Genomic DNA, 26,988 nt, shown 5'->3' with positions numbered 1-26,988 from the left:
CCCAGGGAACAATTGTGAACTGATACAACAATTTCAGGAAATTTAAATTGTCTATAAATAAAAGAAATACTACAAATTATTTACTGTTTAGGTAACAATATTAAATTTTCAAAACTGAGCATTTGCCTGCATTCGTTTCTAACAATTTGCAGTACTTACAGTAAAGAATAGAAAACGATGAAAACCATTTACATTTCAATCATCAGCATTCTACTCGTACTTACTGATTCTACATATACATACATAAACAGCAATAAAATTATGATTCTGTTGGAAAGAGAATTCAAATTGTTTTAAAATGATGTATCACTTGATCTCTACTAAATCAGGTAAAACAAAAAAATGTTGGCATCCCCATCAAGAGAATTTAAAATGCTTTCATCCTGCAAAAGGGTCATAAGCTTGCCCGCTAGATGACGTTGGGCCGCTGAATTCGTCACAATTATGTGTCCCTTTCGATATCAAAATTAGCCTGTTAGGAAAATTTCCCCCGAAGTCTGTAGTTTTTAAGATAATCCAGGTAGATACTTTTCCTTGGGCCACCATGTATATTAATTATTACAGTCTAGAGAAATTTTTATTATTATTATTTTTAATATTGTTTTATTTCTCCGTGGCATGTTTACACCGAAAAACTCTCCGAATCAAGGACGCTGTTGTCCTCTAACTAATTACTTGATTCTTGTTCTTTTTACGCCTACATAAATTGGTGGTTATTTCTCAAGAAATATTTCATTTCACAGTGACATCAGACGTAAAACTGATTTTGAACTTTGATTTAAATAAATGAATATCGTCATGAAGGAAAATAATTTTAATGTCAGTAGTGTTCTGTTTCATTTATCATCAGTTGTGTTAGTGTTGTTTATTATTAATTATTGTTGGAAAAGAAGAAAATTGTACTATCATACTGCAAAGTTGAAGGGACCTTTTGCTTTACCATTTTTGGGAAGCATTCATCTATTCAGCAAAGGTCCAGATGGTGAAACAATGTGAAAGTATAGAAAATATATACCTAACCAACTTTTCTTGTAAGATTGGTTTCTTAAATCAATGGAAGTTGCGGAGAAATATGCACCAATTGGAAAAATCTGGTTGGGTCCCTATTTATTCATTATAGTTTCCGATTCAGATGTTGTAGAATATGTTCTGAAGCAATGTCTCGCTAAAGGGTCGTGGTACAATTTACTTGGCCCGGTATTTGGTAATGGAATACTAACTGCACCAAGTACGTAATTTATTAGTAACATAATTTGGTACCTACTGTAAGAGAGTACTTAAATGTAACTTTTTTAAAACATTTGATGTTACTTTGGAGTTTTTAAAGTTATTAAATTCTCTTTAAATAGAAATTGATGCAAATTATTAGTAAAGTGAACGATAACGGCAGACAAAAGTAAAATTTATTTTTCATTTATTGTAAAAATATTTAATTGCAACTATTCAAAAAATAAAATTTAAAAATATAAAAATTAGTTCTGAACCTATGCATTTTAAATAAATATCTACTGCGTCAAACATTTCAACAACTTTTCAAAATTAGGTTGTACGGTTGGCTTCAAAAAAAAAACGGGAACTGTCAGAAAAAGTTCTGCCAAATTTTATTACATTTTTATAATTTGAAACGGCCATTTAGAATTTAGGTTAAAAAACTGCACTTATGTGTCAGAAATACTACTGTCAAACAGACATAAATTGACAAATAAAATATTCAGTTTATATTAGGTCAAATTTCATTTCGCGTTTTTTTTGAAGCCAACTGTACAGTGAGCGGCAAAAGTATGGAATAAATTCCTTAAAAATTAAACAAAATTTTTTTCAAAAAAATCTTTGGACAGGTCAATTTTAGTTTATAAAAATACATATTTTAGTACCAAAGAAAATTCCAAGCAGTCATTTGTTTTCTAGTTATGACGTCATCGATCGTTTTTTTAAATGGAAACCCCCTATTTTTTTTCTTGATTCTGATATCTCTTCTAATTGTTTAAATGACAGTATAAAAATTTTGTTATCTTACATAAGGAAATTTTTGAGAAAAAAAAATAAAGTTGGAAAAATTAAATTTTATAAAGAACAAAAACAAGTCAAAAAATCAAGTAGGTAAATCAAACAGTCAAATGTTACTGTCAATTTCATTCGTATGTGTTATTTGTTTTACAAAACGTTTTCGAAAATGAATCATTTATCAGAAACACAACGTATAGAAATTTTAATTTTGATTGAGTGCAACTTTATTTTTTTTTTTTTTAATTTCCTTATGTAAGATAACAAAATTTTTATACTGGCGTTTAGACAATTAAAAGGCCTATTAGAATCAAGAACAAAAATATGGGGTTTCTATTTAAAAAAACTATCGATGACGTCATAACTCGAAAACAAATGAATTTTATTTTATATTAAAATATGTATTTTTATAAACTAAAATTGACCTGTCCAAAGATTTTTTTTTTTAAATTTGTTTAATTTCTAATGAATTTATTCCATACTTTTGCCGCTCACTGTTTATATAGGTACAGTTAATTTCAAAATTATAGAGTATACCTAATTTTTTACAGTGTCAAATGCACTTAAATTTTTTGTCAATGATCAATGTCAATTTTGACAAACAAAATGCTTAATCTAACCGAAAACGCGAAAGTGCTCATTCTTTCCAAATTGGTGGTCGATCCGGAGGGTTGCCCAGTATAATAACATCGCGAAGGGCACCATGCATAGGATAGAACAGACAATATTTTAGTGTTCTAAAATATCAGCGACATTTTATGTTGTCAAACTTACCTAACCCATATAAAAAATATGACGCTCAAATTTCAAAAAGGCCTCTTTACATGTGGAAAAAACTGTAACAAATCGATTTTTGAGGTGTACTCGATAATTTTGAAATTAACTGTACATACGAGTATATGTACAGTTGCGGCCGTTGAAAACTCAGACATTTTGACAACGCCAAACTTTTGGCTTTGTAAATGGTATTGAAAGTGACGTTTCTCAAAATGTCACTCAAACATTATCCACATTAATTTCTCTCGGAATGGCTCTTATACTCACACCGTCCCTCAGTCTAACACATTTTTGCAAATCAGATAATTGCGGCATTTCAAAAGTTACGCGCGATTCTGACCTAATATGTCAAATACTGACACTGACTTTATAATCCTTGATGAAAACCCTGTTTACGCTAATCAAATTTCAGAATTTATACAGAGTGTTTAAATCTTTCCTGTCTGAGATTCCAACGGCCGCAACTGTACATTTTAATATTTTTGTCAAAATGTTAATTCTGTTTCAGTTTCAACATGGAGAGCCCATAGAAAAATAATTAATCAAACATTTAATCAAACCATTTTGAATTCATATTTTGACATTTTTGTGGGACGTTCAAATGAATTAATCGTTAACCTAAAAAAGAACTACATTAATTGTGAAACAAACATCTTTCTACGATATTACGAATCTTCATTTAAAATTATTTGTGGTTAGTTAGCATTGTGCAATTATTATTAATATCACAAGAAAATTTGTTCTAAAGTATTATTATTGTAGACACATGTATGGGGGTAGATTCGGCCGATCTCAATCATCAAAACGAATATTTGTCGTGGATTGCTGAGTAAACTAAATAAACCATAATTGTCCACAGAGTTTTAACTTAATTGTTTTAGATTCGCCTCTGACATAGGGAAACGTTTCCTTAATCCCATTCTACAAATTAATCTTGTGTGGAGATTGGTTGGATATGAGAAAAGATTGGATCAACTTTGTGGAATGATTTATGCTTACGTCAGAAAGGCAAGTACAAATGACGTTTTAATAATTTATTTATTCAATGAATTACTTTTAGATTCTTGAAAGAAAAAAGATGTCTAATAAGAATGAAGTTGGCGATAGTAGTAATGATAAAAATTATTTAAGTAACTTAATAAAAGCTACCGAAGAAGAGGGTAAATGGACCGACGAGGAAATGATGGAAGAAACACAAACGATGATTGCAACAGGCAGCGACACAACAGCTATCACATTAAGTTTTGCCACTATAATGTTAGCCATGCACCAAGACATTCAAGAAAAACTTTACAAAGAGATGAGCGACATCTTTGGAAATACCGACAGAGATCCTACGTTAGATGATTTAACTCGAATGGACTATTTGGAACGTGTTATCAAAGAAACCCTGAGATTATTTCCCATAGCCCCTATTCTATTGAGACAGGTTCAGGAAGATATTAAAATACGTAGGTAAGTTTACGACGCCTTTAACTGCCGAACTGTACTGAATAAGTTGTAGGTGACATTGTCATCCCCGAAGGTAGCGAATTATTAATTCCTGTACATTTTATACATAGAAATCCCATACATTGGCCAGATCCACTAAAATTTGATCCTGACAGATTTCTGCCAGAGGAAATTGAAAAAAGACCTCGTTATTCGTTTATGCCCTTTAGCATTCCTCCGAGAAATTGTATTGGTAAAATATTTTTCATTAAAATTTTTCGTGATTTAAATTCTTTATCTTTTCAGGGATGTCATTTGCCATGATGTCAATGAAAGTTTCTTTATCAAATGTCATAAGAAATTTCCGAATTATTTCAACTCAATACGAATCTGTAGAAAGTATTAAACTTCTTATCAACGTAATAATTGCTAGTAAGGATGGCTACGGAGTAACTCTTAAACCTAGAAAAAAATAATTTGAGGATTTTTGTATCAGCAATATTTTTAAGTTAAAAGTCATATTCGGTGCGATTCTAATTCAACATGGTTATCCCTTAGCAATACCAGAAATTATTATGTAAACATTTTCTGATTACATAAAGAGTCTTGTCAAAAAATGCTATTCTAGTTTGCCAAATCATAACCACTTTTTCTAACAATCATGGTTATGAAGATTGTTATATAAACGTGTGACAAATCATCTTGCTAATTTGAAAGATGAGCAAATTTTCTTATGCATTTTCAAAATAACGTGGAAAATGCTGAGAATCAGTAAGTGTACTTAATATAATCTATTAATTTTGATTGTGACCACTCCCTAGTAACTTTTCAGTTGCTACATACATTATACGTGAAATAATTGAATAATACATTGTATGTACTTTTTTGCTATTACGAAGTTCTATTGTGGTTTCAAGGCCAGATTGAGATTAGAATATAAATTGATAAGAAATTAAAATAAATTAAAACTTACTAAAATATGCTCGTTCTCCAACGTTTGGACCATAATTTTCATTTGCTGGAAATTAGTCTTCTTGTTCCTTTTTTTACCGTTAGCAGAAGAATGGTAAGAATCAGTTTTTAAATTAATCGACGCGGCTTTGACGTTTGATTTGAGCAATGTCCACTAGCTAAGTAAGCTGCGCATGGGCGACGCTTATTAAATAACGATGTTCATGATGGACTGCGGCAATAATAATAAACATTGCTCAAATTGCGTTATGGTTATCGACATTGTTACAACATTGCAGAGATAGCAATGTTGTTACTTAGCAATTAGACGAAAAAAATCAGAATCGCACCGATTATCGATTGTCAATTTTCGGTTGTAATTCCACGAGAGCTCTGAAATGATCGATTTTTAACACGGAAGTTCTCCTAGGTAACAACGAGCATCAATTTGACAGTATTAATTATGTTAAAGTGACACGAGTGGTTACCTTTTGAGAGCTTGAGTGTTAAAACAGATCATTTCAAGAGCTAGAGTGTAATTCGATTGATTATTTCATGAATTAAATAGTAGGTACCATTTGACAACAGTATGTATTTTATTACTTTAGCAATAGGGTTGAAAACATCTGAGAAACCTTCTTGACGAATTATCGAATTATCACTGTAATCCAAAAAATAAAGCCTTACGATTGGTCGAAAACGATGATGAATGAAATAATCAATAGTAATGTCCCGAGTGCATGTAAAATTGTCGATAATTTAATTCTCTGGAGGGCGCGAGGCGCACCAGAGGAAATAAGGAGACAATTTGACATGCACGAGAGGATATTTTGGCAGGCTATTTCCTGAGAAAAATTTCAGTACATGTACAGGGTTATTCTAAATGATTGTAGTCGAAGTAGGCGATGTCCATGTTATTACATTTTTGCCGCGTTCATGTGAACTGTCAGTTTTGTCGCTGTCACTGTCATTTTTTAGGTGAAAAGTGCGGTGATGAGATTTTTATTTATTTTTGTTAAATTAACGATTGATTCCAGAGATATTGAGTTGTTTTGCAATCAATTTAACTCCCGTGTGTGAACGTGATTTTTAAAATATCCAAAACGCTGTAGCACGTTTATTTATTGTCCAATTTTAATAAATAAAGTATTAAACAAAATGTCTTCTAAAAGACCATAAATTATCATATAAAGTGTTATAATATGCGGCCCTTTGTAAACTTTCCTGCAAGAGGAAACTTTGTACTTAATAGATAATATCGGTTGTTTTTTAAAATTTCACCTCATAGTAGGAGTTAACGAGTCGATTGTGGATGCACTATACGGGTTACGGATCACCGATCCCGTAGTTCTAAAGCTATGTGGAAAACAATTAATCACTATATACATAAGTCACCGCAAAATATTCCTCAGGCGAGTGCTGATGAAGTAAATCACTTTTTTTGCGCGATTGTACTCTATTTGGTTGTTTACCACGTCTGTTTCCAAGATGGTAAGCTCTGTTTACTCGTTGCTAACGATAAACTCGATGGTAAGTAATTTTTGGTGTTCTAGAACGGTAAGTAAAGTTTATTCAAAATTAATCGATTATTATAATAATTTTTATGTAGACGGAAGTTGAAGACAAGATGTGGGGGCACTTTCTGGAAACTCATAAAGCTCTTGTAGTCGGCTTTCCTTGGCGCTGCAATGAAATAGCATTAGCAAACTTGCCGCGACATTGGCATTGTCAAAATTTTCATACCCCGCATTTTCCTTGTCTTCTTGATTAGGTACACATTGAGGTTGTTGGTTTCGAAAATAATTCTTCATTTATGTAGACAGAAGTTGAAGAAAAATGTTAGCACTTTCTGGAAACTCACACGGCTCTTGTAGTCGACTTTCCTTGCTGCTGCAATGAAATAGCATTAGCAAACTTGCCGCGATATTGGCATTGTCAAAATTTTCATACCCCGCATTTTCCTTGTCTTCTTGATTACAAATTGAGATCGTTGGTTTCGAAAATTCTTCATTTATGTAGACGGAACTTGAAGACAAGATGTTAGCACTTTCTGGAAACTCACACGGCTCTTGTGGTCGGCCTACCTTGCCGCTGCAATGAAACAATTTTAGTAACAGACTTGCCGCGACATTAGAATTGTCAAAATGTTCGTAACCCGGATTTTCCTCGTCTTCTTGATTTCATATTAAGTTCGCTGGTTTTTTTTTTTTTTATCAAAATTTTCATACCCCAAATTTTCCTTGTCTTCTTAATTACACGTTGAGGTCGTTAGTTTCAAAAATTCTTTATTTGTGACGCACCCCACATTCAAAGTTTCTTCTACAATATCCACTTCGTTTTCGGAATCACTAATATCACTCATTTTACTGCTTGTTTTTCAACACAACTGGCGATATTTGCGCACAAAAACTGCAATGGCGGTAGTTGTTTGCAGATTGCCTTAGAAACGCGATACAAAAATCGACATTGCGGCAACACGATGTCAAGAGCGTCGTATCGCATTGCATTTTAGTTAGGAATGTTTTGTAATAAATATTCAATCGCGCAAAAAATCTCATAAGCATGACGAACGTTAATGACAATGTACGGATCTCAGACAATATTGGAGTCGTCGCAAGCTCCTCCTCCAAACAATTGTCTTCGATCCGTACATTGTCATTATCGTTCTTTATACTTAATATACTATTTTTCTAATATTTCTCAATAATTGAAATAGTATTTAACATTACTAGCGTGGTAAAAAGGGTTTCTACTGGCGACAGAAGGATATGACTGGAGAGCCCAAGGCGTGAATTGTTGAATATTTTATTTGATCCTCACTTGTAAATAGTAATACAAACTATTAAAAATTCCGGTATTTGAAAAAAAATCGTATGCGCTTTATACGTATTGCTTTGGAAACACACATCACTCATATGAGCACGGGTATAAAAGTTTACTGGCTAGCCAGTAAAATTTTACATGCTTGCTAGTATAATTTTACATGCTAGCCAGTTAAGAGACATTTTCAAGGTGAATACAGTGACTTGATAAACTGATGTTTACAAGTAGGGAACAAATAAACGTTTTTGGCTCCATCTCCAATAGACCCCATCAAGCTAATGCCGCTAACAGAAACCAATTGTATAAAGGGTTTTTCTTTTAAACAAGTAACATTTATTGAAGTAAAGCACTGCATCGACAATTTAAAAAACAAAAGAAGCAGGGAAATCTACGGGTTGAACACTGAACTAATAAAGATGGTTAAAAACATTTTAATAATGCCATTGACAAAGCTGTTCAATTTATGCAAGTATCTCTCTATGAACTCTTTTCCTGACTGTTTGAAAAAATCTTTAATAATTCCAATTTTTAAGAAAGTCGATGCAAATGACAAGAATAATTACCGTCCCGTGTCCTTATTACGAATATTTTCTAAAATATTTGAAAAGCTAATGATGTTACAAATTTCCAACTATCTATTGGACAATAAATAGTTATTTATGCAACAAGTGAGTAAAGTAATACTTTTTATACGAGAAGGAAAATTTGCAATCCGTCGAGTAAAAAAAAAGAAACATACGTTACTAACGAGTTGCATATAAAATTTTTTTGGCGCCCGTAATAGTTACTTATGTGACGAGCTTAGTAAATTAATCTTTACGGGCGCGCTGGCACTTGTTGGACGAGTGACGTAAGGAACGAGTCTCCATAAGCCAGTAAGCCCAGTAAAGATTAATTGCTAAGCGAGTTGCATACAAACTTTTATTTCCACCTTCAGCCTTTAAATTTGGTTTTTTATTGTTATTTATGTTAATAAGAATTTTGTAATGAAAGGCGGTGGGGCAATTATACCTACGTCGTCATGGTGTTGAGATAAACAACAAAACTTCTGTCGGAAGTTTTGTGAAAGCGATATGAAAATGACTTGTGAAACGGCTCAAAATGCATTATTAACGTATGTAATTGCAACAATTAATAGTTAAATTTGTTTGTGTTTGTAATAAACTTAAAAAAAAATAATTTAATTAGTTTTGATTATTTATTTTTTGATGAGCCTTGTAAAGTCTTTACAGGTCTCTTCTACGTGCCTGTTAATTATTACAGGGCTCTGCCTGTAATTACCCATTTACTTAGTGTCCACAAATATATACCTGTAAAGTGTCATTTACTTAGAAGGTGGAAATAAATTTAGATAACAATTTTTTCAACAATCTCAAAATTTGAAAATTGTCTCCTGTGTGAACCCGTGGACCTTTAAAACGCTCGTTTTACTCGCGTTTTAAATTGGCCCAATCATGCCAAAAAAATCCCAATTTACATACGAACTCGTTAAAAAAACTACTAATTATGTATGAAAAATTTTATAATTGCGTTAAAAAATGACACGCTACGGCACTTTTTTTAACGCAAAATGCGTGCAAAAATGACCGCTATGGCACTTTTTTTAACGCTTCTTGACCGATTCAAAAATCACTTATTTCATGAACGCAAACGAATGAAAAAACTTGCACTTTTTTTGACGGACGTTAAAAAATTTAATTTTTTTACTTTCGGTGTCAATGAGCAGTTTCACAAAGATAAATTTTATAGCATCGTTTCTAGTGATTATTGAATTTGGGGATGGTATTGAAAGTAAATTTCAGTGTTAAATGTGATGTCATTTGAACCTGAATTCATATTTTGGATCAAAATAAACTAACTAAACCCTTAAATATACTATTATCAACCACCTGTATTGAATCCAAACTAGGATTTTCTGGTCCCTTTGTGCCTTTATTTGGTTCAGAAATATTGAAAAAATGCTGTTGCAAATGACAAGTGGTTTTTTGCAACTTGAATCAACTATAGAATACTTACCAGACGATGTGCAACATGTTTTGGACGATTGTCTCCTTATTTGCGGTATAATTTTACAAAATCTGGATTGGTGACTGTGAAAGTTCGCTTTATGCCAGTTTTTTTGTCAGGAATGGTCATTTATAGAAAAAAAAAATTACTATTATTATTTTCTGAATTTCGAATTTTAATAGTATTTTTCTTCATACGAATATACAGGGTGTTTCTGAAATACGTGTGTTAATTTTAACCAGGGGAAGACCGCGCCAAATCATGTAACTTTTCTCTATAACATTTTTACGAAAAAGCAATACAAATCGATTTAAAATTTGGAACAAATTAACCATCAAAGTGTATATCCGCCTATGGGTAAGGGCGAAAATTTTCTGTTGTGATAGAAACAGATCTTTGTTAAAAAGTTCCATTGTTATATGTATAAAAAAGTAAATAATACAAATTTAGATTCTCATGGTTACAAAAAATATAAACTAGTTAATCACACAAAACGACTCGTTTGGTAAAAATCGTGGCGCAAAAAATCTTGGAATACTTTTACGAATTTTACAAAATGTTGCAGAAAAACATTTCATAAATTGGCGAGTTCTTTCACTGGTTAAAATTAACACACGTATTTCAGAAACACCTGTATATTGTGTGGAAACTATTTATGGAATAAATTCAGTAATTTCAAAACTTATAACATTTGTGGAAAACGCTGAAACAGGTTAAGTTTATTTCTCAAAATGCTGATTTTAATGCTTCACTCGTCATCGATTTTTGAGCTATGACGCCAATTATTTTAAATGACAACCTCCATATTTTTCTTCTTTTACTGAAACGTTTCGACTTCCTTGGTTCTTCCTCGATGAAACTTTCCTCCCTTATTTGGTGTATGGTTGGTTGCAGTATTTCCTCGCATAATATTTTTGCGGAAAAATACATATGAAACAAAATAATGAGAAAAGAAATGTTTAATTGCCCTACGTTGTGTTTTGTTTATAAATTAATTTAATTAGGTTCTACGAGGGGCTGCATCTTTGGGAGGTTTCAAAATGGAATTGAAACGATAGAACACAAACGATATAAATAAATAAATGAATTTAGTAAAGTTTTTTGGTGGACGGTTGGGTAAATGGAATTTGACTCACGGCCCAAGAATTGAATTATGACTCATGTATAAGTGACTAAGCTGGGCAAGTACCGAAGATTCTGGCGCGAACAGTATTAACGGGTGACTATTAAAATTTTCACTTAGGGTTGACTATGGATCACTCTTTGTTTTCCGTTGCACCTTAGACACTGACAAATTTGATATTTCAAAACTATGTTTCAATTGTACTGCATGACATTTGTCATTCGTTCTTGCGTGTGTCTAAAGTAACAGAAAAAATAAAAACTCGCTCAAAGCCAACTCCAAGTGAAAATTTTAATAGTCACCCGTTATAAGAGTTCGAGATGCGAACCATGTGATCTGTCTGTCCCAATAAATTGAACCCTACGCGATAGCCCTCGAAGCCCTCAGTCAAAGCCTGGTCTATTCCGGTTGTTGAAAATAAAAGGGAAAAAGGTACTAACAGACTCATAGTGTCAGCTGGCCTAGTTTGGTTACTATCCCACTTATGGGTGACGCGGCTGTTTGTGTACTTACGCCGGACCACAGCTAATTTTATAGTATCGAATGTTCATTTAATATTCTGGTAGTATCACCTATGAAAATCTTTTATTTTGAAAAACGGATGTCGCAGCAAAGGCAGTCTCTGAATCGGATCACCGATCGGATCTTCTACCACTCTCACACAGTAAAGATACAATTACATACAGTACATCTTTTCATAACAATTTGTGGCACGCTCCTACAGAAAGATCAGTCTGCTGCGATAACTGACGTAGTTAAATTAAAAATTAAATTAAATTTTTGAATGAAAATTTGTCATTTTCTAAAAAAAATTGTTAAGTAAGGTACCAATTTTTTTCATTCATCCTTTAGCTAGTAGGAAGGTCTATGAGAAAGAGAAAAAAAAGAGTGTGTGCTTAAGACCGCACGACAGAAGTGAAAACTTCTATGATGCTCGTTACCGATTTTAAGTAATATGTATTCTGTAAATGATATTACTATGGATGATACTACTTGGAGGAATAAGGAGCAAGGCATAAATAATTAATGCAAATACGTCCGCTTTTAGAGGTACACTCTGGCAAAATTTGTGAGGTTAGGTTTGGATGTTTAAGGTTTATTTTCTTGACGATGATATTGAACACAACACAAGTTTTAATAGCAATAGCAATACCCTGTATTATGATAATTTGTCCATTTTCCTCTTCACATTTTGCTACACAAATTTTTCCATTAGATGAATTGTTGAAGCCATATAATTGAGAATTGCCCTCAAATGTCACATGATTTATATTGACAAATCACAACTCCGAATTATTTAAATAGCAACCAATCACAATTTAGTTAAGCGGAATTCTCCCCTAGGGAAATGCAAATGTTTGAAATTAGGTACTTCCATTCTCTCTAAGGCACATTCGACACCTTCCGCTGACGCCTATTGCGGCGTTTAATAAAAATTCTGGTGGTATTTGTTCACATACTGCTACGATTCTTTTTATTAAATCATCTCTGTTATTGGCCGGAGTCAAATAGACATGGTCTTGAATATCCATAGCTGTCTTAGTCACTTTGCAAAATTAGAATGCACTTTTATTACTGTTTAATGTGTCTGCTTAATTTAAAAAAAAAACATCGTTTTTTAATTTCTTCTTTTTGCTTCTATGCATGAGCATGGTTATTTATATTTTCATATTTAAAATAAAAATCTCTATAAAACTGAGCAAAAAAAGTTAATAGTGCCATTTGAAAAAAAAAAGTTGACTATCATTTGTCAAAAACAGAACTCAAGAACAAATATTGGATCAATTCAAATTGTAGCCCATTTAAAACGATTTTGTTTGGCATATCATTTATTAAAATCGGATAAGAAATAAGGAAGTTATAGCACCAAAGGTTTTTCATAATACACCCGGTATATCGCCAGAAATTTTTTCTTGCTGTCCAACACTCGTGTTTGTCGCTCACAATTACCCTCGGGCTGGCGCCCTCGTGTAATTTTCTTGCTACAAACACTCGTGTGTCAGGACTGCTCGAAAAAATTTCCGGCAATATATCTGTCCCTTGGTATATGTATTATATATGAGAATTACGTATTAAATCCTACATTCATCTGTAAACTTACAATATTTGTCGTGTCTTTAACGTTTATATTATATAAAACTATACAGGATATTTCACGAGTGATAATGAGCCTGACGGAATAATAAATTCAACCCACAATACATTTTCAAAAAAAGCTGGACATTTTAATTTCAGTAGCCAGTTTTTTTTGGAAATATAGTGTGGGTTGCTTTTTAAATTATGTCAGACTCATTATCACTCATGAAATATCCTGTATATCTATATACAGTTACTCCAGCAGCTCTGCACTGAGGTCAGTCAGGTCACAACACAACGTACAATGAAAATTTAAAATTGACACAGTTGATTGTTTTTTGCTCGGTCCGTTAAAAAACTCGACTCCCTTGATTTTAGCTTGCCGTGTCGTGCTGCGAACGATTTTCCGATTTTAGCTTGTGCTGCGAACGATTTTACCGTGTCGCATGAAACTAATTCACTGGCCGGGAATAAAATGTATGTGGCGCGCCTAAAGAAGTTTTCACTTCAAAAAAAGTGGGGGTTGTCATTTAAAAAAAATGAGTGTGACGTCATAACTCAAAAATGAATGATGTCATAAACAAGTGAAGCAACTTAAAATAAGCATTATGAGAAATAAAAATTGACTTGTTTCAGCATTTTCGACAAATGTTATTAGTTTTGAAATTATTGAATTTATTCCATAAGTAGTTTCCACACTGTATATATTTCACTTTTCAGTACAAATTTTAAACTATATTTATAAAAAATTCAAAAATGGAAAAATTTCCTATTCATTTTTGCCTAGTTTACTTAAAGAATTTTCATCCTGAATGTCATCAATAAACATTTTGGTTAATTCGTCTCTTCGCATGGCCCCTGATAAAAATGATAAAAATGATTAAAATGACGTAAAAAGGGGCAGATGATACAAGTTATCATAACAGAACTTAACATTTACCTTCCACAATAAATAATTTTAATCTCTAGCTTTTCCTAAAAATATAAAATTAAAATAATAATTGATTTGATTATGTGTCAATACCTTAGACTAGCGATTCTCAAATTGTGGGGCGCGCCCCCCTAGGGGGGCGTAATAACAATAAAGGGAGGGCGCGAACATATTGAAAAAAATTTAAAAATGTATATCAATACTAAATTTAAACCAAGTTTAATAATATATTAGTGACTCCCTTGGACCTGTCTTGCAAAGCGAAGTTTTTCAAAAGAAGGTTAAATATTAGTAATTGACACTCTCGAGTTCTTTTTCTATATTCAGCTGAAATCTTCAAAACAGTCGCCACAGAAAATAGGTACATAAACAACTTTCACATATTGTTCTTCGGCCTTTTAAGATATACATCCACATTTGCAAACATTTCTAGGTTTTATGCTTTAAATTTCTCCTCCACAATTAAAATTTTCTACAAAAAGCATTAACTTTATCACTTGTCCAACGTAGGTATGTATTTGATCCTTGGAGCTTGGACCAAGGAACTCAATTTCATCACAAATAAATCATTTCGAAACTTCTCGGCTTCCGGTTCGCTTTTCTGCACACATTGCAAAAATAGAATACCATCTTGCCTTGCAATAAAACAGTGACGCTGAATGTACTGCAGCCATGTCTTTACAAAGTTAAAAGGTTGAGAAACCCTGCCTTAGACTTTTTCGCCTGATAATCAACTGATTTCTTTTTCAAAAAAGGTACCAACTTCAGAAACTTCATTAAATCAATGCCATCCCGTATGTTCAACATGAACTTCAACATACAAACTAGTAAAATTTAATAAACAAGTAATAATTAAATGTATACAATCATATAAATCATAAACAATGCACTTCTTCAAGTGGAGTTACATAAGGCAGAGTGCCTAAAATAGTTGCAGCATTTCCACGTTGAATTGCCAATGAGATTCTTTGGTAGAAGAAAAATTTTGCTCTAGAATCTCCGGATTCAATCATAAGTTTTGCGCCAATGAAATCGATAAATGTTTTACAAACCAAACTCCATGGACCTAACGTTTCGAAAGCTAATGCTTTAAAAATATAATTTGCAGACTTTAAATTTTGATATTGCTTGCTTCTTCGGCAGCTGATCCTGCAATTATGGAAGTTTTTCTTATGTAAGAATCAGCCAAAGTGTCAACACATGCTACATCCCATATTAGGCGTTGACTTTTACGCCATGGAATGAGTGTAGCACCATCAGGTCTTTTACCACATGGTTCAAGAGAGGAGGAAAAGTGGATGGAACTTAAGGCTCGCTGGATAATTTGATCTAGATCCGAATGTCTTGAAAATCTGCCCTTATTTTTAGGACAACTAAGTCCATGACGGCCATCATTTGAAACTGTAAAGCCGCAATGGCAAGTATGTTTCTCAAAAATTTCACAACTAAAGCGATTTGCTACACATATGTATTTGTAAAAAAAAATCTTGTTGTCCCCAAATGTACCCATGTTTCTTGAGGGAAAGGCATGAAGCCAAACATTGGATTCCTTTCTTTGTGCGACAAGAAAACGAGCTGAATCAATTTTATCACAATGATTAATTTCATTGGCGATGATTCTTGTTGTTTTGATTATATATTTTTGTAAAAATGTTTCCGTTGTAAATGTTCTACCATTTAATTCAATCCATAATCCAATAGCTTCTTGAGCAAAATGAACACTAACCTTTTTGTCCATTTTTGGTAATTTTTGAAAAACTAGGTCGTGAACACCATGGTTTGAACCAAGGAAGGCTGGGAGAGAGATATCTTCAATTGTCCTAATACCAAGATCACCATTTGAAATAGGAAGTGAAGCAAGAGTCCATTGATTTTCAATAAACTTGATGCTTAAAAATGTTTGTAAACTGTTACGAATAGCATTGTCTATTGATTTAATACAATTGGGAAATTTCCAGAAGGGAGATGTTCTAAGTAAAAAATTAAATCTTGGAAGAAAGATACAATTTTTTACCAAAAAATAAGCCGCGTGGGAGTTTCAATTTTCTTGTTCTATATTTTTCAAAAGAAGAAAAACTTTTTCAATTTACTTTTTGGCAATGAAATCAAAACCATCTTCAAAAATTGGGCTTCGAAGTAACTCTAAATTATTTTTGTTTACTACTAGAATTTCTGATGTTAGCGAATAAGTGCTCCATAAACTTGAACTTTTCAATATGTTAGATTTTTCCAGTAAATAAGCCAATACAACATTTTCCGACACCGTTTTCACATTCGTGTTGTTACACCAGTTTCTAAAGTCACTGTAACATTTTTTCACACTGCCATTTCGATTTTTCAGGTATTAAATTAGACACCGCACAATTTATAATATTTTTTTGTCCGACACTGTCAGTATTTGAAAATTTTCTCCTGTGTGAACGGATTTTGATAAATGTCACAACTTGTCAAAACGAAACGTCAAGCTAATTTTAAAGATTTTAAGCGATTTGGGCATTTAAGGGGCTTGTCGAACAAAAAAACTTTGTATTTAACTCGTTCTTGTGTAAATTGGGCTTTCTTTGGCACGAGTGTTTTAAAAGCCCACGAACTGGTTAAAGAAATTACTATTTTAACTCTGGAGGAGCACACGAAACTAAAACATCATAGTTTTCTTCGGACATTTTTACTATTTTTTTTCAAGATAAAGTATTTTATTTGTGTCATTTCTATTGCAGCATGTAAGCCGAATTTATATTTACTGACAGTGAAGTAAATTTTATTTGTTAATTTTATAGTTACTCGAGATTGTTTCCCTCGGGGATCATTTTTCTCTCGGTACGTTAAAAAACGATTTCGCGGCCTTGATATGCAAATAACTGTTTTAGGCGCTTTAGCCAATTAACGCGTTTATTTAGAAAAAAAAGAATTTTAGGCGATAACAAATGCATGCTAAAAGACGTAATTATTAGGAAACAAGTTTTATTTTTAAGTTTCCTGATAAAGGCTGAAAAACTGAAGAATACGAATTTGACTAAAATCCGGGCTGTAGGGACTGGTTCATTAAATTCCTTCATAAATTGGTATTCAAGAAGGATTTCCTTTTTTTAATTTTTAATTAATTCTTTGTTGCTAAATTATTTCGTATTTAGCGTAATCATATTTACTACTTAGTTGGAGGACTAGTGGGACAAATATGATAAAAAATTAAATACACAAGAAGCTGGAATAATTATTTAAATGTTTATTTTTATTTTAAGAATCTGCTCAAATCATTATACCGAGTGGCCCAACGTAAATTATTTGCCCGCATTATTTTGAAAACTACAGATTTACATGACAAACGCCGAAACTGCTCAATTTTGAATCCCAAATGCCAGTGATAAATTCAGCAGTGCAACTTATTATTTTTGTTGGGTTGGGAACACATTTACGATTTTATGTTGGTACACTTGGCTGACAAATTCAAATATGACAGTACAAAAGTCAAAATAAATCAAATTGTCATTGTTTATTTCTAGAATCCTAACCTAGAAAGCGAATCAATAGACAACTCTTTGACAAATGACTAGATGTACCAATTATTCGGGAGTGCCAACTCACTAAATTTGTGTCAATCATTAAAAGTCACCCGGCATTATGGAGAACAAGGATTGAATGACATATCATTTTAAAGCGATTTAAACTCTTTTTACAACAATACCAAAAACTTTGGGTTTTCTCAATATTATTAGAAGAATTACCCAGGGAACAATTGTGAACTGATACAACAATTTCAGGAAATTTAAATTGTCTATAAATAAAAGAAATACTACAAATTATTTACTGTTTAGGTAACAATATTAAATTTTCAAAACTGAGCATTTGCCTGCATTCGTTTCTAACAATTTGCAGTACTTACAGTAAAGAATAGAAAACGATGAAAACCATTTACATTTCAATCATCAGCATTCTACTCGTACTTACTGATTCTACATATACATACATAAACAGCAATAAAATTATGATTCTGTTGGAAAGAGAATTCAAATTGTTTTAAAATGATGTATCACTTGATCTCTACTAAATCAGGTAAAACAAAAAAATGTTGGCATCCCCATCAAGAGAATTTAAAATGCTTTCATCCTGCAAAAGGGTCATAAGCTTGCCCGCTAGATGACGTTGGGCCGCTGAATTCGTCACAATTATGTGTCCCTTTCGATATCAAAATTAGCCTGTTAGGAAAATTTCCCCCGAAGTCTGTAGTTTTTAAGATAATCCAGGTAGATACTTTTCCTTGGGCCACCATGTATATTAATTATTACAGTCTAGAGAAATTTTTATTATTATTATTTTTAATATTGTTTTATTTCTCCGTGGCATGTTTACACCGAAAAACTCTCCGAATCAAGGACGCTGTTGTCCTCTAACTAATTACTTGATTCTTGTTCTTTTTACGCCTACATAAATTGGTGGTTATTTCTCAAGAAATATTTCATTTCACAGTGACATCAGACGTAAAACTGATTTTGAACTTTGATTTAAATAAATGAATATCGTCATGAAGGAAAATAATTTTAATGTCAGTAGTGTTCTGTTTCATTTATCATCAGTTGTGTTAGTGTTGTTTATTATTAATTATTGTTGGAAAAGAAGAAAATTGTACTATCATACTGCAAAGTTGAAGGGACCTTTTGCTTTACCATTTTTGGGAAGCATTCATCTATTCAGCAAAGGTCCAGATGGTGAAACAATGTGAAAGTATAGAAAATATATACCTAACCAACTTTTCTTGTAAGATTGGTTTCTTAAATCAATGGAAGTTGCGGAGAAATATGCACCAATTGGAAAAATCTGGTTGGGTCCCTATTTATTCATTATAGTTTCCGATTCAGATGTTGTAGAATATGTTCTGAAGCAATGTCTCGCTAAAGGGTCGTGGTACAATTTACTTGGCCCGGTATTTGGTAATGGAATACTAACTGCACCAAGTACGTAATTTATTAGTAACATAATTTGGTACCTACTGTAAGAGAGTACTTAAATGTAACTTTTTTAAAACATTTGATGTTACTTTGGAGTTTTTAAAGTTATTAAATTCTCTTTAAATAGAAATTGATGCAAATTATTAGTAAAGTGAACGATAACGGCAGACAAAAGTAAAATTTATTTTTCATTTATTGTAAAAATATTTAATTGCAACTATTCAAAAAATAAAATTTAAAAATATAAAAATTAGTTCTGAACCTATGCATTTTAAATAAATATCTACTGCGTCAAACATTTCAACAACTTTTCAAAATTAGGTTGTACGGTTGGCTTCAAAAAAAAAACGGGAACTGTCAGAAAAAGTTCTGCCAAATTTTATTACATTTTTATAATTTGAAACGGCCATTTAGAATTTAGGTTAAAAAACTGCACTTATGTGTCAGAAATACTACTGTCAAACAGACATAAATTGACAAATAAAATATTCAGTTTATATTAGGTCAAATTTCATTTCGCGTTTTTTTTGAAGCCAACTGTACAGTGAGCGGCAAAAGTATGGAATAAATTCCTTAAAAATTAAACAAAATTTTTTTCAAAAAAATCTTTGGACAGGTCAATTTTAGTTTATAAAAATACATATTTTAGTACCAAAGAAAATTCCAAGCAGTCATTTGTTTTCTAGTTATGACGTCATCGATCGTTTTTTTAAATGGAAACCCCCTATTTTTTTTCTTGATTCTGATATCTCTTCTAATTGTTTAAATGACAGTATAAAAATTTTGTTATCTTACATAAGGAAATTTTTGAGAAAAAAAAATAAAGTTGGAAAAATTAAATTTTTTTGTTCGACACTGTCAGAATTTGAGAATTTTCTCCTGTGTGAACGGATTTTGATGAATTTGACAACTTGTCAAAACGAAACGTCAAGCTAATTTTAAAGATTTTCAGCCATTTGGAGCCTTTGGGGGGGCTCGTCGAACAAAAAAACGTTGTATTCAACTCGTTTTTGTGTAATTTGCGCTTTTTTGGCACTCGTGGACCTTTAAAACTCTCGTTTCACTCGAGTTTTAAACTGGTCCACTCATGCCAAAAAAATCCCAAATTACACACGAACTCGTTAAATAAATAACTATTATAAAGAACAAAAACAAGTCAAAAAATCAAGTAGGTAAATCAAACAGTCAAATGTTACTGTCAATTTCATTCGTATGTGTTATTTGTTTTACAAAACGTTTTCGAAAATGAATCATTTATCAGAAACACAACGTATAGAAATTTTAATTTTGATTGAGTGCAACTTTATTTTTTTTTTTTTAATTTCCTTATGTAAGATAACAAAATTTTTATACTGGCGTTTAGACAATTAAAAGGCCTATTAGAATCAAGAACAAAAATATGGGGTTTCTATTTAAAAAAACTATCGATGACGTCATAACTCGAAAACAAATGAATTTTATTTTATATTAAAATATGTATTTTTATAAACTAAAATTGACCTGTCCAAAGATTTTTTTTTTAAATTTGTTTAATTTCTAATGAATTTATTCCATACTTTTGCCGCTCACTGTTTATATAGGTACAGTTAATTTCAAAATTATAGAGTATACCTAATTTTTTACAGTGTCAAATGCACTTAAATTTTTTGTCAATGATCAATGTCAATTTTGACAAACAAAATGCTTAATCTAACCGAAAACGCGAAAGTGCTCATTCTTTCCAAATTGGTGGTCGATCCGGAGGGTTGCCCAGTATAATAACATCGCGAAGGGCACCATGCATAGGATAGAACAGACAATATTTTAGTGTTCTAAAATATCAGCGACATTTTATGTTGTCAAACTTACCTAACCCATATAAAAAATATGACGCTCAAATTTCAAAAAGGCCTCTTTACATGTGGAAAAAACTGTAACAAATCGATTTTTGAGGTGTACTCGATAATTTTGAAATTAACTGTACATACGAGTATATGTACAGTTGCGGCCGTTGAAAACTCAGACATTTTGACAACGCCAAACTTTTGGCTTTGTAAATGGTATTGAAAGTGACGTTTCTCAAAATGTCACTCAAACATTATCCACATTAATTTCTCTCGGAATGGCTCTTATACTCACACCGTCCCTCAGTCTAACACATTTTTGCAAATCAGATAATTGCGGCATTTCAAAAGTTACGCGCGATTCTGACCTAATATGTCAAATACTGACACTGACTTTATAATCCTTGATGAAAACCCTGTTTACGCTAATCAAATTTCAGAATTTATACAGAGTGTTTAAATCTTTCCTGTCTGAGATTCCAACGGCCGCAACTGTACATTTTAATATTTTTGTCAAAATGTTAATTCTGTTTCAGTTTCAACATGGAGAGCCCATAGAAAAATAATTAATCAAACATTTAATCAAACCATTTTGAATTCATATTTTGACATTTTTGTGGGACGTTCAAATGAATTAATCGTTAACCTAAAAAAGAACTACATTAATTGTGAAACAAACATCTTTCTACGATATTACGAATCTTCATTTAAAATTATTTGTGGTTAGTTAGCATTGTGCAATTATTATTAATATCACAAGAAAATTTGTTCTAAAGTATTATTATTGTAGACACATGTATGGGGGTAGATTCGGCCGATCTCAATCATCAAAACGAATATTTGTCGTGGATTGCTGAGTAAACTAAATAAACCATAATTGTCCACAGAGTTTTAACTTAATTGTTTTAGATTCGCCTCTGACATAGGGAAACGTTTCCTTAATCCCATTCTACAAATTAATCTTGTGTGGAGATTGGTTGGATATGAGAAAAGATTGGATCAACTTTGTGGAATGATTTATGCTTACGTCAGAAAGGCAAGTACAAATGACGTTTTAATAATTTATTTATTCAATGAATTACTTTTAGATTCTTGAAAGAAAAAAGATGTCTAATAAGAATGAAGTTGGCGATAGTAGTAATGATAAAAATTATTTAAGTAACTTAATAAAAGCTACCGAAGAAGAGGGTAAATGGACCGACGAGGAAATGATGGAAGAAACACAAACGATGATTGCAACAGGCAGCGACACAACAGCTATCACATTAAGTTTTGCCACTATAATGTTAGCCATGCACCAAGACATTCAAGAAAAACTTTACAAAGAGATGAGCGACATCTTTGGAAATACCGACAGAGATCCTACGTTAGATGATTTAACTCGAATGGACTATTTGGAACGTGTTATCAAAGAAACCCTGAGATTATTTCCCATAGCCCCTATTCTATTGAGACAGGTTCAGGAAGATATTAAAATACGTAGGTAAGTTTACGACGCCTTTAACTGCCGAACTGTACTGAATAAGTTGTAGGTGACATTGTCATCCCCGAAGGTAGCGAATTAATAATTCCTATACATTTTATACATAGGAATCCCATACATTGGCCAGATCCACTAAAATTTGATCCTGACAGATTTCTGCCAGAGGAAATTGAAAAAAGACCTCGTTATTCGTTTATGCCCTTTAGCATTCCTCCGAGAAATTGTATTGGTAAAATATTTTCCATTCAAATTTTTCGTGATTTAAATTCTTTATCTTTTCAGGGATGTCATTTGCCATGATGTCAATGAAAGTTTCTTTATCAAATGTCATCAGAAATTTCCGAATTATTTCAACTCAATACAAATCTGTAGAAAGTATTAAACTTCTTATCAACGTAATAATTGCTAGTAAGGATGGCTACGGAGTAAGTCTTAAACCTAGAAAAAAATAATTTGAGTATTTTTGTATCAGCAATATTTTTAAGTTAAAAGTCATATTCGGTGCGATTCTAATTCAACATGGTTATCCCTTAGCAATACCAGAAATTATTATGTAAACATTTTCTGATTATATAAAGAGTCTTGTCAAAAAATGCTATTCTAGTTTGCCAAATCATAACCACTTTTTCTAACAATCATGGTTATGAAGATTGTTATATAAACGTGTGACAAATCATGTTGCTAATTTGAAAGATGAGCAAATTTTCTTATGCATTTTCAAAATAACGTGGAAAATGTTGAGAATCAGTAAGTGTAATACATATATAGGTCAAATAATTGAATAATACATTGTATGTACTTTTTTGCTATTACGAAGTTCTATTGTGGTTTCAAGGCCAGATTGAGATTAGAATATAAATTGATAAGAAATTAAAATAAATTAAAACTTACTAAAATATGCTCGTTCTCCAACGTTTGGACCATAATTTTCATTTGCTGGAAATTAGTCTTCTTGTTCCTTTTTTTACCGTTAGCAGAAGAATGGTAAGAATCAGTTTTTAAATTAATCGACGCGGCTTTGACGTTTGATTTGAGCAATGTCCACTAGCTAAGTAAGCTGCGCATGGGCGACGCTTATTAAATAACGATGTTCATGATGGACTGCGGCAATAATAATAAACATTGCTCAAATTGCGTTATGGTTATCGACATTGTTACAACATTGCAGAGATAGCAATGTTGTTACTTAGCAATTAGACGAAAAAAATCAGAATCGCACCGATTATCGATTGTCAATTTTCGGTTGTAATTCCACGAGAGCTCTGAAATGATCGATTTTTAACACGGAAGTTCTCCTAGGTAACAACGAGCATCAATTTGACAGTATTAATTATGTTAAAGTGACACGAGTGGTTACCTTTTGAGAGCTTGAGTGTTAAAACAGATCATTTCAAGAGCTAGAGTGTAATTCGATTGATTATTTCATGAATTAAATAGTAGGTACCATTTGACAACAGTATGTATTTTATTACTTTAGCAATAGGGTTGAAAACATCTGAGAAACCTTCTTGACGAATTATCGAATTATCACTGTAATCCAAAAAATAAAGCCTTACGATTGGTCGAAAACGATGATGAATGAAATAATCAATAGTAATGTCCCGAGTGCATGTAAAATTGTCGATAATTTAATTCTCTGGAGGGCGCGAGGCGCACGAGAGGAAATAATGAGACAATTTGACATGCACGAGAGGATATTTTGGCAGGCTATTTCCTGAGAAAAATTTCAGTACATGTACAGGGTTATTCTAAATGATTGTAGTCGAAGTAGGCGATGTCCATGTTATTACATTTTTGCCGCTTTCATGTGAACTGTCAGTTTTGTCGCTGTCACTGTCATTTTTTAGGCGAAAAGTGCGGTGATGAGATTTTTATTTATTTTTGTTAAATTAACGATTGATTCCAGAGATATTGAGTTGTTTTGCAATCAATTTAACTCCCGTGTGTGAACGGTGTGTACTCACTTATTCACATCATTTTGATGTTTTTTTATGTGGAGTGGCAACCATAAATTTTACATTCAGTTTTCACGCCTACTTCGACTACATCGACTACAATCATTTAGAATAACCCTGTACAAATAAACGTAGTTCTGCGTTTAAAAATTGGTTTTTCTTTACATTTTTACGCGGTTGTTGACGGTCATGAGCATGACATTTGCACTGAATTGGTGTCTAAGGTGCTTTATTGACAACAGTTTTGCTCTAGTGCAAATTATCGATAATTGCACTGGTGCAGACTATCATATACAGGGTGATTTTTAAAATATCCAAAACGCTGTAGCACGTTTATTTATTGTCCAATTTTAATAAATAAAGTATTAAACAAAATGTCTTCTAAAAGACCATAAATTATCATATAAAGTGTTATAATATGCGGCCCTTTGTAAACTTTCCTGCAAGAGGAAACTTTGTACTGAATAGATAATATCGGTTGATTTTTTAAATTTCACCTCATAGTAGGAGTTAAAGAGTCGATTGTGGATGCACTATACGGGTTACGGATCACCGATCCCGTAGTTGTAAAGCTATGTGGAAAACAATTAATCACTATATACATAAGTCACCGCAAAATATTCCTCAGGCGAGTGCTGATGAAGTAAATCACTTTTTTGCGCGATTGTACTCTATTTGGTTGTTTACCACGTCTGTTTCCAAGATGGTAAGCTCTGTTTACTCGTTGCTAACGATAAACTCGATGGTAAGTAATTTTTGGTGTTCTAGAACGGTAAGTAAAGTTTATTCAAAATTAATCGATTATTATAATAATTTTTATGTAGACAGAAGTTGAAGACAAGATGTGGGGGCACTTTCTGGAAACTCATAAAGCTCTTGTAGTCGGCTTTCCTTGGCGCTGCAATGAAATAGCATTAGCAAACTTGCCGCGACATTGGCATTGTCAAAATTTTCATACCCCGCATTTTCCTTGTCTTCTTGATTAGGTACACATTGAGGTTGTTGGTTTCGAAAATAATTCTTCATTTATGTAGACAGAAGTTGAAGAAAAGATGTTAGCACTTTCTGGAAACTCACACGGCTCTTGTAGTCGACTTTCCTTGCTGCTGCAATGAAATAGCATTAGCAAACTTGCCGCGATATTGGCATTGTCAAAATTTTCATACCCCGCATTTTCCTTGTCTTCTTGATTACAAATTGAGATCGTTGGTTTCGAAAATTCTTCATTTATGCAGGCGGAACTTGAAGACAAGATGTTAGCACTTTCTGGAAACTCACACGGCTCTTGTAGTCGGCCTACCTTGCCGCTGCAATGAAACAATTTTAGTAACAGACTTGCCGCGACATTAGAATTGTCAAAATGTTCGTACCCCGGATTTTCCTCGTCTTCTTGATTTCATATTAAGTTCGCTGGTTTCGAAAATTCTTGATTTATGTAGACAGAAGTTGAAGACAAGATGTTAGCACTTTCTGGAAACTCACACGGCTCTTGTGGTCGGCGTTCCTTGCCGCTGCAATGAAATAATATTAGTGAACTTGCCGCGACATTAGTATTATCAAAATTTTCATACCCCAAATTTTCCTTGTCTTCTTAATTACACGTTGAGGTCGTTAGTTTCAAAAATTCTTTATTTGTGACGCACCCCACATTCAAAGTTTCTTCTACAATATCCACTTCGTTTTCGGAATCACTAATATCACTCATTTTACTGCTTGTTTTTCAACACAACTGGCGATATTTGCGCACAAAAACTGCAATGGCGGTAGTTGTTTGCAGATTGCCTTAGAAACGCGATACAAAAATCGACATTGCGGCAACACGATGTCAAGAGCGTCGTATCGCATTGCATTTTAGTTAGGAATGTTTTGTAATAAATATTCAATCGCGCAAAAAATCTCATAAGCATGACGAACGTTAATGACAATGTACGGATCTCAGACAATATTGGAGTCGTCGCAAGCTCCTCCTCCAAACAATTGTCTTCGATCCGTACATTGTCATTATCGTTCTTTATACTTAATATACTATTTTTCTAATATTTCTCAATAATTGAAATAGTATTTAACATTACTAGCGTGGTAAAAAGGGTTTCTACTGGCGACAGAAGGATATGACTGGAGAGCCCAAGGCGTGAATTGTTGAATATTTTATTTGATCCTCACTTGTAAATAGTAATACAAACTATTAAAAATTCCGGTATTTGAAAAAAAATCGTATGCGCTTTATACGTATTGCTTTGGAAACACACATCACTCATATGAGCACGGGTATAAAAGTTTACTGGCTAGCCAGTAAAATTTTACATGCTTGCTAGTATAATTTTACATGCTAGCCAGTTAAGAGACATTTTCAAGGTGAATACAGTGACTTGATAAACTGATGTTTACAAGTAGGGAACAAATAAACGTTTTTGGCTCCATCTCCAATAGACCCCATCAAGCTAATGCCGCTAACAGAAACCAATTGTATAAAGGGTTTTTCTTTTAAACAAGTAACATTTATTGAAGTAAAGCACTGCATCGACAATTTAAAAAACAAAAGAAGCAGGGAAATCTACGGGTTGAACACTGAACTAATAAAGATGGTTAAAAACATTTTAATAATGCCATTGACAAAGCTGTTCAATTTATGCAAGTATCTCTCTATGAACTCTTTTCCTG

At 32.6% G+C, this 26,988-nt stretch overlaps 2 protein-coding genes and 2 long non-coding RNA genes across 4 annotated transcripts; 3 read left to right on the top strand and 1 right to left on the bottom strand.

Moving 5' to 3' along the window:
- The first annotated feature begins 666 nt into the window (after nt 1-666).
- LOC138139397 (uncharacterized) lies at nt 667-3,781 on the top strand. Its single transcript, XR_011162284.1, has 5 exons — nt 667-982; nt 1,037-1,228; nt 3,290-3,475; nt 3,544-3,610; nt 3,663-3,781. It is a non-coding gene; the product is annotated as an uncharacterized lncRNA (long non-coding RNA).
- Nucleotides 3,782-3,859: 78 nt separating this feature from the next.
- LOC138138625 (cytochrome P450 4c21-like) lies at nt 3,860-4,240 on the top strand. Its single transcript, XM_069058612.1, has one exon. The coding sequence runs from the start codon at nt 3,860-3,862 to the stop codon at nt 4,238-4,240; it is 381 nt and encodes a 126-aa protein (XP_068914713.1).
- A 2,470-nt stretch (nt 4,241-6,710) lies between these two features.
- On the bottom strand, nt 6,711-7,043 carry LOC138138756 (uncharacterized). The gene is made up of 2 exons (XR_011162098.1): nt 6,907-7,043; nt 6,711-6,846 (listed from the first exon to the last, which is right to left on the bottom strand). It is a non-coding gene; the product is annotated as an uncharacterized lncRNA (long non-coding RNA).
- Nucleotides 7,044-18,510: 11,467 nt separating this feature from the next.
- On the top strand, nt 18,511-25,448 carry LOC138138624 (cytochrome P450 4C1-like). Its single transcript, XM_069058611.1, has 8 exons — nt 18,511-18,826; nt 18,881-19,072; nt 21,426-21,611; nt 21,680-21,746; nt 21,799-21,925; nt 21,978-22,368; nt 22,422-22,601; nt 22,655-25,448. The coding sequence occupies exons 1-8, from the start codon at nt 18,631-18,633 to the stop codon at nt 22,822-22,824; spliced, it is 1,509 nt and encodes a 502-aa protein (XP_068914712.1). The 5' UTR covers nt 18,511-18,630; the 3' UTR covers nt 22,825-25,448.
- Nucleotides 25,449-26,988: the final 1,540 nt, after the last annotated feature.

The sequence above is a fragment of the Tenebrio molitor genome, chromosome 9, assembly GCF_963966145.1.
Source record: "Tenebrio molitor chromosome 9, icTenMoli1.1, whole genome shotgun sequence".
In the NCBI taxonomy this organism is placed as follows: Eukaryota; Metazoa; Arthropoda; class Insecta; order Coleoptera; family Tenebrionidae; genus Tenebrio; species Tenebrio molitor.
The sequence above is the reverse complement of the archived record's forward strand: the minus strand, read 5'-3'. Positions and strand labels throughout refer to the sequence as shown.